Below are 14,384 nucleotides of genomic sequence, written 5' to 3' on the forward strand. Positions count from 1 at the left end.
TGCATAGCATGCCCTATTTAAATAGAAATTCAATTGCTTTGTCATCCAAACACAGAGGCAATGATTACCATAATATATCAAACGAATGGCTTACAACAAAAAATTTATGAATCTAGCGTATATATAAACCTTTTATTCATGTGGTCACACTGCTGTTGTTATGCTCCCACCATATTGACTTTTATCCTTGTTCTTCTGTGAGTATGTACATTCTTCCCTTACTTATAAGTACCTCCGTATATATCCCAAAATTCGTTTCTGTTCTCTTACTTTAGTTTGCCTGAACCAAATTGTATGAAACTGATACGCAATGCTTATAACCACAATTCACAAGTCAAGTTTGAATTTTTGTTGCGTAATTTGTACCATTCTAGCGTTTAATGTGACTTTACAAAAAGAAAAGTTGCTGGAAATTTAATTTTCTGTTCTCTAATTAGTATAGTTTGTCTTAACCAAATGTTATGAAACTTATACACAATTCTCATTACCACAAACACTGATCAAGTTTGAATTTGTGGATTTAGTTTTACTGCTCTAGGGTTGTGCTTTGTTACAAATGAAACCAGATGCTCTGCAGGGCACAGCTTTATACGACCGCAGAAGCCGAACCCGTACAGTTGGGACAAGTATGGACACAACATTCAAGCTTGATACAGCTCTGAATTTGGATTGCGATCAAATTGTTGACATAACATATTGGTTTCTGACACAAAACAAATGTCAAGATCTTACAGTTCTATTGCACAATACTTTATAATTAGAATGAATACACAATGTTTATTAACCCATAATTCAGATCAAGTAAAAATTTTGGTATTGTCACATTTACAGTTCATGAGTTTATAACGTTAATGCTAGCGAGGGCATCATTTGAGTCCCATGGACATGTTCCCTATTTTTGATAAAAGCCTTTAATATAAATTCACTTTCTTTACAGTTGTATTGATTTAAGTTACTGTAACTGTCTTTTTTATAAGTAAGGATGCAGTATTTTTTGCAAAGAACCAATGCTATCCAAAAGAGTTCAAAGAATGAAAATGTATTAATAACTATAGGCCACTATAAAGGTCGTCAATAATGAGAAATGTTTGTACCATATACATGTAGAAAGCTTTGACAGGCCCCGATAGGAAACATGTGGAACAATTAACAAAACAAAACTTACGTGTTAATTTACTAAAAACTAATATGAAGGACTTAAATGCTTAAAGTTAAACCAATAGAAAAATACTAATTCACAGGCCCTTGAAGTTGACATGGCATGGGTACTTAAAGAAATTAACAGAGCTTTCTGCATGTATATTTCATTATTTTAGATCTACAGTCATGACAGTTTAAGGTTGCAATCATGAGAAAATATCAAAACTTTTTATGATGAACATAAAAAAGAGATTTTTGATAATTACTGACGAGACAATGGTTTAGTTTAAAACATCAAAGCTGTGATGAAATACATATTTGAAATAATACACCTCTATGTTACCTTTTGGAATAATACACAGCTAAAGTTGCAAACTTTCCAGAGGTGCTATCCAGCTCTTTGATTAAACATGTTTTCAATCTATTTTTAAACATGTTTTCAATCTATTTTTAAACATGTTTTCAATCTATAAACTTGTTTTCAATCTGTTTTTAAACATGTTTTCAATCTATTTTTAACCAGACATGCTGCAGAAAAAAATCAAATCCTGAATGAAATGGAAAGTCTGAAGGAACTATTACACACTTATGAACAGTCACTGGAACGTAAAGATCAGGTCATATCAAATCTTACACATGCCATGCAGAAACAGAGAGAAAAGATTGAAATGCTAAAAAAATTTAACGAATGGAAAGTTAAACACATTGACAGGAAAAGAGAGGTAAGAGTGTCACAAATGGTCTTTTTTATGCCCCATTTATGGGCATTATGTTTTCAGGTCTGTGCGTTTGTTCGTTCGTCTGTCCCGCTTCAGGTTAAAGTTTTTGGTGGAGGTAGTTTTTGATGAAGTTAAAGTCCAATAAACTTGAAACTTTGTTAACATGTTCCCTATGATATGACCTTCTAATTTAATGCCAATTTAGAGATTTTCCCCCATTTTCACTGTCCACTGAGGATGGGGCTTCCGTGTACTGGAGACACTTTTTTTACTTTTACTGCAGGGATTGTTACTCGTGCTGTGTGCACTCAGTAGAATGTGTCCCCGTGCTTGTAGTATATATGCCCTTATATTTTTACAGTTAGGGTTTTTTGCTTGTGAGAAAGTTGTCTACATATTTAATTTTTGGTCTCTTATGGAGAGTTGTCTCATTTGCAATCATATCACATCTTCTTTTTAATATGTAGTCAATATAGTCTTATTTGATTTTTATCAATTCTTAAATGAAATATATACTAGCTAAAATTATTGAAACAATCATAATTCAATGTTACATGTGTCAGTGTAAAAAGGTCATGAAGTTTTAAACCTCAAGGATCAGTGGTAAATTATATGTAGATCATCACAGATTTCTGATAAAACTAAATTTATTTTGAAACAAATTGCAAATTATGAGAATCATCATTACTGTGGATTCATTTATTTTCGTGGGTACCAATTTTTGTGGATTGCTGAAAACTTGCATATTCGTGGATATTTAAATTCGTTGTTTGAGAAAAGTTTGCATACATTCCTATTGAAATTTTGTATTTCATTGAACATTTAAATTCGTGGTTCCCCTGTTCCCACGAAATCCACAAAAATTGGTATCCAACGAATATTTATTAATCCACAGTATATGGGATGCATACAACAATGAAAATATGCTATTTTAGATTGATTTGTGATTCCAAATTAGCTCTAAAAAACAACTTTTTGTTGAAAAAAAGTTGGAAAAAACACCACACTGTACATGTTGTATGTGTTAAGGTTTGAATGAAAGTGTAAATATTTAAAGGTTATTAATTGGTATTGTAAATTGATTCCCCATATCAAAAGTTATTTATTTTCTCATTTAATTCTATAAAAATTATTGTTTTAGATATTTGCTGGTAAACTAGCAGAAAAACATTATGAGAGAAAACTGTCGCAGAAAATCTGGGATTCTTGGCATTCAGTGATTGTTGATAAATGGCGCCAGCGAGTGGAGAAAGCCTGTCAAGCCAAGGCACAGGAAGTCTGCATCAATCTCACAAATGAATATGAGACTAAAGTCAAATCGGTATATTAACTTTAAACATTATTTTCTGAAACAGACATTTTAATTTTATTTTTAGTACACATTTTTGTTAAGGGACCAGCTGAAGCACGCCTCCAGGTGCAAGATTTCGTCTGTGTATTGAATACCCATCGGTGGCCTTTGGCTGTTATCTTTTCAGTCTGGTTGTTTTCTCTTTGACACATGTATTCCCCATTTCCATTCTCAATTTATTTAGGGAGATACTGTTATATATATATCCATTCCTAATAACATATTATTTAAATGTTCATGAATGCACAAAGTTTACATTTCAACACAGACAATGGTCTCTAAATTGTTTTGCATTAATTTAGGATTTTGATGTCAGAGCTTTGGTCTTGCATATCATCCTAACAAAAATGTCCTCCTGATTTTAAATAGCAACTTTAATTTGAAAATAATTAATTGTTGTGCAAGTTGAAATAAGCTACTCTAAATTCTAAAATTATTGCCTTGTTTTTATTATTGCCAAAAGTTATAATGGCATTAATTTAAACTGGCATTTTGAATTTTTTTATATGACTTAAGGTGGTACCCAACACCTTCACTAAAATTAATTTGGCTTGTTTAATTTTCATAAAATTTTAACAAAGAATTTACTTTGAACCTTTGACAAAAATATAAAAATTTCTAAAAAAATTTAACCAACCGTTTGATCAGAACAAATACACTGGTTACATAGCACTTTGACAAACACTAATTTTGAGCATTGAAAAGCTTAATATTCCCTTAGCAAGGCAACGTAATAAAAACGTTTAGCTGATTTTACAGAGTTATCTCCCTTCAGTGTTAGGTACCACCTTAAACAGAATTTTTCACAATATTGCTAAAACTAAAATCACATTTTTGTTGCAATAATAAATGCACACAATAATTTCTGAATTTACAATATTGAAAATAAGGCTTAGATATTTTTTTCTCTTAATCTCTCTTATAATAAAGTTTAATTGGCTCTTTGTGACCAAGATGGAAGCAAAAAATTTATAGGATCATCATTATTGGGTGTTTTTTTTATACTGCATTTTTTTGTGAAATAAATATGATGACCTATAGCTGTCTATTTCTATGTAAGTTGGTCTCTTCTAGAGAGTTGTCTCATTGGTAATCATACCACATCTTTCTTAATTTTAGATAATTACATTAGATGTAAGTTTCATTACATTACGTTATTCTGATTGGCTAACTGCACACCACATGTATTCCGTAAACAATTAGACAATAAAATTTTATCATGCATGATAAACACAAGGTCCCACAATAAAGTGCACAGGTGAATTAAATAAAACTGGATAAAAATCGTGTTTTCATGATCCTAGCTAAAAAATGTTATTATAAGTTTTGAATGCTTCTTTTTCTAACTTTATAGGGTTGTATAAGTGTTGACTGTGCGTTCATTTTTAAAATGAAGTGCAGAATACAAAATGTACTTCGGTCAACGCTTTTAGCCCCCCAATAAATTTACAAAAAGAAGCATTCAATTCTTAAATACAATTGTAACCAATGGGAAGTAACTCTTACTTTAAAAAAACAATCTTTAATGTACAGTTTATATGATACTTGTTATTTTAAAATCACAAGTATTTATTGATGAAGTATTAAGTTATTCAAGTAGCTAAGAAAGCAGCAGAAAGGAAACAAATTTCTGTTAATTAAAAACAAATTTATACGCACAAAAGTATTTTTAGCAAGTCATAATGAAAAATTGAGTTGATTCTTAGTGATGAGTTCTTTTACAATTTTTGAAGGTAAGAATTTATGTTTGAGAAGTAATTGAAACAGTTTTATTGGATGTTTTACCTTTAATCTTCTAAGGCTTCTAAAGACTTCTAAATAGCTCTTTTTCCAGATATCAAGAAACAATGTTTATGTTCATGTGTAACATGTGTAATAAACATAGTATTTGAGATCAAGCATTTCAAGACAAGAATTCATAAAATTATATTTTTAATCTAATTATTTTATATCTGATGAAACCTTGCATTTCATCAATAAAATGTGATATGCAAGTTTCCCTCACAATTATTTTGTGTCTGATAGAACCTCACATTTCCCCCGTTTCTAATAGTTACCAGGAACCAGGATTATAATTTAGTACGTCAGACGCGCGTTTCATCTTCATAAGACTCATCAGTGATGCTCATATCAAAATATTTATTAACCAAATTAGAAAAAAGTTGAAAAGCATTTAAGATCCAAAATTCCAAAAGCCTCATACAAATAAATTTCATATTTCAAGACACTAGACGTATATTGTCTAATTGTAGTCTTTTCATTTTGTATGGGATGTTTATAGTATTCCTTGTATCATTGCAGTTAACAGACGCATTAGAGGAAGCGAGGACAGAGGTGTCAAAGTTACATCAGGAACGTGATCGTTATGAAGAAACCATGAAAAAGGCTTTCATGCGAGGAGTGTGTGCCCTCAACCTTGAAGCTATGACCATGTTTCAACCTCAAGATGACCAGCGACCAGAACAAGGTATGGTTGTAATATGTTATTTTGTAAATATTGAATTTTATAGTTTGTCAACAATTTAAGGTGGTACCCAACACTTTCACTAAAATAAATTTGGCTCGTTTAATTTTCATAAAATTGTGACAAAGTATTTACTTTGACCCTTGAACAGTTCAACAAAAATATCAAAATTTTGAAACAGCTGTTTTATCAGAAAAATTACACTGGTTATATAGTAGTTTGACAAACACCCATTTTGATCACTGAGAAGCTTAATATTCCCTTTACAACACAATGTAATAAAAACGTTTAGCTGACACTGATTTATCTCTCTGTAGTGTAAGGTACCACCTTAAAGAAGTTATATGTTTTCCCTTAACATGCTTAATTATTGAGCATAAAAATAACATGAATAACATTCTGTGGATTCATTAATATTTGTTGGATACTAATTTTTGTGGATTTCATGGGTTCGGGGGAATCATGAATTTAAATATTCGACAAATTAGAAATGTTTTAAAGGAATGTATGCAAACATTGCCAAAACCCGGAAATTAAATATCCACCAATATGCAAGTTTTCCTCATTCCACAAAAGTTGGTATCCACAAAAATAAATAAATCCATTTTTAATTGAAAAAATAACGTATGTTGTATTAATTTATGACACTGATTTTCTGCACTCACCTAATAATTCAGAAATTAGAACTGCACAATTCTTTTTTGCATTGGTTGATTGATGCCTATCTTGTGGCACCCAATGTTTATTGATGTAAGAAGCCCAGGAGTCTTTCGCTTTGACTAAAGGTGGTACCCAACACTTTCACAAAAATTAATTTGGCTCGTTTAATTTTTCGTAAAATTTTGACAAAACATTTACTTTAACCCTTTAACAAAAATTTCAAAATTTCAAAATTTTTGAACCAACCATTTTATCAGAAAAATTACACTGGTTATATAGCAGTTTGACAAACACCCATTTTGATCACTGAGAAGCTTAATATTCCCCTTACAAGACAATGTAATTAAAACGTTTAGCTGACTTTACAGAGTTATCTCCCTGTAGTGTTAGGTACCACCTTAATACATTCTAATTGACCTTACTTCAATTAGCATGGCACAACTAACAACAAAATGAAACATAATTCAAATTTAAGATTCCTTATAATAGGACCTTCATATTTATACGTATATATTCTATTAGTTTGTACAGCATTGAGAGAAATCTATGAACATTTCGATAGAAATTAAACTTTGTATCTGCAAAAGTAAGCACATTGTAATATAGATTTTTTTATTTAAGGTCCTGGCGGTCACATGTCTTCAGATTTCTCTGACAATCTTAACGGTAGTATACCAGAGAAAGATTATAGTGCTCCAAAAACAATCCCCCAGGAACCAATATACACAACAGATCCTAGGAATGACCTGGCACCGCCAAAAATAATCACCAGTCAGGGAGCCAGACCTTCATCAGCGACTAGTGTCAGGTCTAAAGCATCAGTGAGTATATCATAAACAGAGAGAACATGAAGGGTTGTTCCATTAAGGCCAATTAAATTCTACCTGTGGTTCCAGTTACATCTGAAAAAATTTAGGGAAGGTAGGTAGGAATTTTTTTATTTTATGTTGGTTTTTTTTACCTTGAGTCTATGGGAGCAACATTCTGACTTAACAGTGCTTAATGAAAAATGACAATAAAATCTTTAGGGTAGGCTATATATAAGACAAAAAATTAGAGGAGGTAGGGTAACTGGAACCACACATATATTTTTATTTTGCCTAATCATGCATAGTACAGCGACCTACCATTCACACTGGGACATAGTCTGATAAATCATAAGCATCCTTGATGTCTTACTTTGGTTGTCATGATTTTTGGCTTGTATTCTGACTTGGTCAATACAACCAAAAAAAAACAATTTTTCATTGATCCATAAAAATTTGTCTAAGGAAAATAGATAAATTCACAGAACATTTTAAATATTAATATTAAATTATTCTACAGACATTGTTGCATGTTTTTTATGGACCACGTGGAAAGTCAAGGTCAGTCTATTTAAACATGTTAAATATCTTTAATAGATATAGAAAGATGTGGTGTGAGTGCCAATGAAACAACTCTTCACCCAAATAACAATTTAAAAAAGTAAACCATTCTAGGTCAATGTACGGCCTTCAACACACACGGAGCCTTGACTCACACTGAACAACAAGCTATAAAGGGCCCCAAAATTACTAGTTTAAAACCATTCAAACGGGAAAACCAACGGTCTAATCTATATAAAAAAAGAATTAAAAAAAATGTTAAATATCACTTCTCTTATTCAGTCAAAGTAGTAAAACTAACTGTTTATTTTATCTTCTAGGTATGCAGTCAAAGTAGTAAAACTAACTTTTTATTTTATCTTCTAGGCATGCAGTAAGACTAGTACAACATCTTCCAGTAAAGGGAAAGTATTGTCCACCAGAATATCAGCCAAGACCGATTCTGGACGTGCCACATCTAGTTTGGCCAGAAATCCTACTCTGGACCCGCCAATGAGTTCTGTTATTGTAGAAAGACATCCTCCAGTTAATAAGGTAAAGTAATGAAATAGCTAAGATGATTTTATTATTGGGGAAAATTAGACAGGGTTATAATCGCAATAATTTATACTCACATTTTGTAATTTTTTGAATGAATTAGACAGGATTTATCTCAATATCGCAAAAATTAAAATTGCATTGTGGTCTAGAATGACAAAATGGCAATAATAAATGCACACCATCATTTCTGAATTCACAGTAATGAAGATGAACTGTGTGTTGTGTGTTAGAAATTTCCTTTGATGAAAGTTTAATTTCATGAGTAAATTTTTTTTAGAGCTTTTTATACGACCGCAAATTTTGAAAAAATTTTCGTCGTATATTGCTATCACGTTGGCGTCGGCGTCGATGTCGTCGTCGTCCGAATACTTTAAGTTTTCGCACTCTAACTTTAGTAAAAGTGAATAGAAATCTATGAAATTTTAAGACAAGGTTTATGACCATAAAAGGAAGACTGGTATTGATTTTGGGAGTTTTGGTCCCAACATTTTAGGAATTAGGGGCCAAAAAGGGCCCAAATAAGCATTTTCTTGGTTTTCGCACAGTAACTTTAGTTTAAGTAAATAGAAATCTATGAAATTATGACACAAGGTTTATGACCACAAAAGGAAGGTTAGGATTGATTTTGGGAGTTTTGGTTCTAATAGTTTAGGAATTAGGGGCCAAAAAAGGGCCCAAATAAGCATTATTCTTGGTTTTCGCACAATAACTTTAGTTAAAGTGAATAGAAATCGATGAAATTTAAACACAATGTTTATGACCACAAAAGGAAGGTTGGTATTGATTTTGGGATTTTCGGTCCCAACAGTTTAGGAATAAGGGGCCGAAAAGGGACCCAAATAAGCATTTTTCTTGGTTTTCGCACCATAGCGTTAGAATAAGTAAATAGAAATCTATGAAATTTAAACACAAGGTTTATGACTATAAAAGGAAGGTTGGTATTGATTTTGGGAGTTTTGGTCCCAACAGTTAAGGAAAAAGGGGCCCAAAGGGTCCAAAATTAAACTTTGTTTGATTTCATCAAAATTGAATAATTGGGGTTCTTTAATATGCCGAATCTAACTGTGTATGTAGATTCTTAATTTTTGGTCCCGTTTTCAAATTGGTCTACATTTAGGTCCAAAGGGTCCAAAATTAAACTTAGTTTGAGTTTAACAAAAATTGAAACCTTGGAGTTCTTTGATATGCTGAATCTAAAAATGTACTTAGATTTTTGATTATTGGCCCAGTTTTCAAGTTGGCCCAAATCGAGGTCCAAATTTAACATTGTTTGATTTCATCAAAAATTGAATAATTGGGGTTCTTTGATATGCCAAATCTAACTGTGTATGTAGATTCTTAATTTTTGGTCCAGTTTTAAAATTGGTCTAAATTAAAGTGCAAAGGGTCCAAAATTAAACTAAGTTTGATTTTAACAAAAATTAAATTCTTGGGCCTCTTTGATATGCTGAATCTAAACATGTACTTAGATTTTTGATTATGGGCCCAGTTTTCAAGTTGGTCCAAATCAGGATCTAAAATTATTATATTAAGTATTGTGCAATAGCAAGTCTTTTCAATTGCACAGTATTGTGCAATGGCAAGAAATATCTAATTTCACAATATTGTGAAATAGCAAATTTTTTTTTAATTAAGAGTTATCTTTCTTTGTCCAGTATAGTAAGCAAGAAATATCTGCAAGAATTTTTTTTATTGGAGTTATATTTCTTTGTCCAGAATCAACTTAAATCTTTGTTATATACAATATACAATGTATATTCACTTTTTACTACCAACTGATAAATTTAAATAATCTTTACCATTCAGTGATAACAAGCATTTTTTTTACATCTTAATATTTTATGATGTATTTAAATGAGTAGTAATTGTTGCAAACTCCATTAGAATATTTTAATTGAAATTAGTTTTGGAATAAGGGAAAGGGGGATGTGATTAAAAAATTGGGTTCAATTTTTCTCATTTGAAATTTCATAAATAAAAAGAAAATTTCTTCAAACATTTTTTTGAGAGGATCAATATTCAACAGCATAGTGAATTGCTCAAAGAGAAAACAAAAATTTTAAGTTCATTTGAATACATTCATTCTGTGTCAGAAACCTATGCTGTGTCAACTATTTAATCACAATCCAAATTTAGAGCGGAATCCAGCTTGAATGTTGTGTCCATACTTGCCCCAACCGTTCAGGGTTCAACCTCTGCGGTCGTATAAAGCTACGCCCTGCGGAGCATCTGGTTTTTTCTTTCTTCAAATTTTCTTTTAAAAAAACATAGTGAATCTAAACAAAATATTAAAGATAATTATCTTGGGGGTTATTAACTTTGCGAAAATAACATCTTGCCTAGTGGAGATGCTTTATGGTCGTAAGATAAAATGTATAGCTTCTGATTCTGACCTTAGTCGAAAAAGAAGGTGAATTTTATAGCAGTCTAGTTTTTCTGGATGAAACTTAACCATAAAGTAACAATAGAACAACAATTAAAAAAAGATTTTGGAAAACATCTGACAATGAAGTACCGATAGTATTTCACTGCACAACTTTAAAGTTATCGTCAATAAGAATAATGTTTATATGTTTGGGAGTTCAGTTTGATATCCATTTTCACTGATCTACTACAAATTTTTGTTAAGTGCCAGCAAGATTCTGCATCCAGATGAGGGATTTTCCTGCTGATTGAAGATCCATTGTCACCCATGGGTTGTTTTCTGCTCTTTTACCAGCTTGTTGTCTATTTTTCACATTCCTCCTTTTTAAATCTCAATTCAATTTATTGTTTTTTTACATCATTGAAGCTTTTCAAAATGCTTTCATGAAAAAAATTGCTGATGAAATTTTTTACATTTAAGGAATTTAAGGAATGACTGTATTATTTTTTCGGTCTATGAAAAAAAAACATAAAAAATTTGGTGCACACTGAATAACGCACGTAGCTTGTTATTTAGCAGTGTGCACCACATTTTTTATGTTATTTCAAATAGATAGAAAAAATATTACAGTCATTTCTTATAATTTAATTCTAAATTCCATTTTTAAAATGTAGAAAACCATGAAAAAAAGTTGATGACGACACGGTCACATGACTAAATTATGTCTATGGGCTGATAACAAAATACTGTCAGCCAATCAGAAGACACGTTACAACCAAAATAAAATTATATATATATTTAAACCACTATCTATTTTAGGAAACAATTGGACAGGCCACAGCAGGAAGACACCCACGACAGACATCAACCATAGAGAACTATACACAGGCAGGAATCATTCATCGGCGGATTGCTGGACAGTCTGGTTCAGTGACGATATCACCAAATATACAAACTGTTAAAGTTGTTGACTGAATGGCATTTAGTTATAGCATTTATGTATTATTATGTGTATGAACAAGACAGTTATGACGATGCATGAAAAAGAAAAAAATAGAAGTAAACATCATTTCTCTTTATCTAAAGTTTTGAAATATTTTCAAGATAATTAAAAAAAAACCACACAAATGGATAAATAAGTGGTCCCTTAAAACATGTTTGACTATATCTGTGTAGGTCTGTGTGATGATACTACAAATAAGCTCTTAAAAGAATTGTAAAACTATAAACATGTAAATGACTGTGATATTTATTTTATTCTTTATATTGATTTTAATGTATTTGTGAAATTTTTCTAAATCCTACGTAGCTTTAATCAGTGCTGTTTGATCTTTGTCTTGAATGAATGCAAAATTAATTATCTGCACCAAGTGATATGAAAAATTAAAATATATGGAGATGCAAACCAACAATTAATTTGACATCTGTCTTCAGAATATCTTACTTATATTTACTCATGTTTACAAACGTGACATATAGAGAGATTTCACTAAATTTTATTTACAATTTCATTTTTAACATATTTTGCAAATGTCATGAATGTATGTTGTGTTAAAAGTTGTCTCAACATTAATAAAACGCATTTTTAACATTATTTTAATTTTTGATTTTGTTTTAAACAAGCGTTGGTAAATTCTAACATGATAGATGTTCTTGGATTACCTAACCAATATGTCCATGTAGTGGAGCCGCCAATGTTGAAAAAGTCGCTTAGTTAACGATTTTAAATTACCTAAATACCTCATGGAATTTTAAGGTCCTAAATTGTCTATCGACTATTCAGCTTTAAAAAAATGTTTGCCGTAAATATCAAATGTGGCACAATTGACGTTCAAAATAGCCTTGACTGACGTTACCAAATTTGCATCGAATACCCCACTGCTGAATCAGTAGAAAAATTTCATAAAAAACCTGTTCTAAAAAATAACTAGTGAACGAAATTGGTAGATACAGTTATTCGTGAACTTCATACGATATAAGGGAATTTCCAAATAGTCCTATATGTGAAGCAAAAAGCGTCTGAAAATGGTTGAAAATAACACTGAAAAATTATCGTTTTTCACCTAGCATTATTTGCATGTGCAGTATATGTGTATTTTTAAGGCGCAACAGTGAAGCCGCCTTAAAATACTTCAATCGACAAATTCCCAATTAAATAGATATTTGGCTAAATATTTGCTTTTTATCGAGATTTCAAGTCCGAGTTTTTTTCACAGATATACCGACATTGTTGTGGTTTCCTGTTTCATTATTTTAGCGAAGGTCATTTGTAGTCATTTTCAAGCAAATTTCTTGATAATTTTATAATTTCCGAATCCTTGTGATTTATTTATGTTGTTTGGTATTGTTGTTTATTCGTTTTCGTTAATTTAACTGGGTAATTGAATATCATTGTTGGGTTTGTTTAGTTTGCAGGTGTGTTTGGTTTGGTTTCTATTTAATCAAATAGACAATTAAACAGTCTCTTTAAAAATGGTCCCACCAAATGCCCAAAAAAAAGGAGAGCTGAGGTTGGTGTTAACAAATGCAGTATCTGCTATTCAGTTGTTGAAGAAATTTTAATATCATCAACAGAATCTGGAGAAAAAAGTCTGATAAATGCTGCAGCAAAGAGATATTCAGTAATTTGAACAAATTCTGCAATAAAAAAACCACAAGTGAATTACCCGTATTTAGGTATCATAGGTCATGATATAAAAGCTACACAAGTAAGCAGAATTTAAGATCAGTATCATGTTCTTCAGCTGAAAAGGAAACATCAGGTATAAATGCTGATTTATCTTATTCTTTGGTTCCTGAAAATATTGATTACAATACATTATTTTTTGCATTATTTGCAAAAAATGTCTCTTAAATGGGTGAAAAAATTACATACAATTTCAACTGCTGAAAGGTTCGTCAATCGTAGAGATGTTGCTGTTAGAGCATGCGAAGTTGAAATGATAAATCGAATAGAGCAAGATAATTTTCTCAATAATGCAGTGTATCACACAGAATGTGTGACCACATACTTTGCATATAGACCAAAATCCACTGATAAATCACATTATAAAATAGGACAAAATTGAAATTAAAAATATCTAAAAATTCTATCATGGGCCAGAGCTATCAAAATTTGGGTAAATGATACAGAGCTACATAGATTTCTACTGAACATATTGCTAGCCTAGCTGTAATCTGACTAGATCTATTTAGCATCTAGACTAGCTACACATTCAGTAGTCAAAAGTCTGTGTACATCTATGTAGCTGCTGCAACATTGAAACGTAACCCAGGATGAGGCTCTTTAGGAACTATGGTAGAAGATCATGACCTCCATTTACAGTGTTGCAATTTTGCTCAATTGTTTTGTTTTTTTGTGATCATATAATGGTATCACACTGATATCATCCATGTCAGAAAAATCACTTGGTTTCTGGACAATAACTAGAGTTTAAGTGAATGGATCTCTATGAAATTTAAATACAAGGTTTGAAACCACAAAAGGAAGGTTGGGGTTGATTGTGAGGGTTATGGTCCCAATGGTTTAGGAATAAGCTCAAAAGGGGTAAACAAAAATCAAGTTTACAGACAATAACTTGTGTGTTAGTGTATGGATCTTTCTGAAATTGTACCACAAGGTTCCATATTACAAAGGGAAGGCTGAGATTGAATTTTGGGTGAAATTGCCAATCAGGAATTAGGGCCCAAAAACAAACATGAAGAGGAACTTTTCTAACAAGGTACCATACCTAAAACGAAAAGATGGGATTGAGTGTGTGGGGAATTACTAAAAGGA

General features: G+C 31.4%; 1 protein-coding gene across 1 annotated transcript in view; it reads left to right on the forward strand.

The window, feature by feature from the left end:
• Positions 1-11,745, forward strand: part of LOC134718601 (centrosomal protein POC5-like) — a 39,324-nt gene extending 27,579 nt beyond the window's left edge. The window contains exons 7-12 of the mRNA XM_063581230.1: positions 1,664-1,862; positions 3,001-3,180; positions 5,512-5,677; positions 6,956-7,155; positions 8,068-8,235; positions 11,426-11,745. Coding sequence (XP_063437300.1) covers positions 1,664-1,862; positions 3,001-3,180; positions 5,512-5,677; positions 6,956-7,155; positions 8,068-8,235; positions 11,426-11,581 — 1,069 coding nt within the window. The 3' untranslated portion in view covers positions 11,582-11,745. The remainder of the gene's footprint in view (positions 1-1,663; positions 1,863-3,000; positions 3,181-5,511; positions 5,678-6,955; positions 7,156-8,067; positions 8,236-11,425) is intronic.
• Positions 11,746-14,384: the final 2,639 nt, after the last annotated feature.

Source organism: Mytilus trossulus, chromosome 5, assembly GCF_036588685.1.
Source record: "Mytilus trossulus isolate FHL-02 chromosome 5, PNRI_Mtr1.1.1.hap1, whole genome shotgun sequence".
Lineage (NCBI taxonomy): Eukaryota > Metazoa > Mollusca > Bivalvia > Mytilida > Mytilidae > Mytilus > Mytilus trossulus.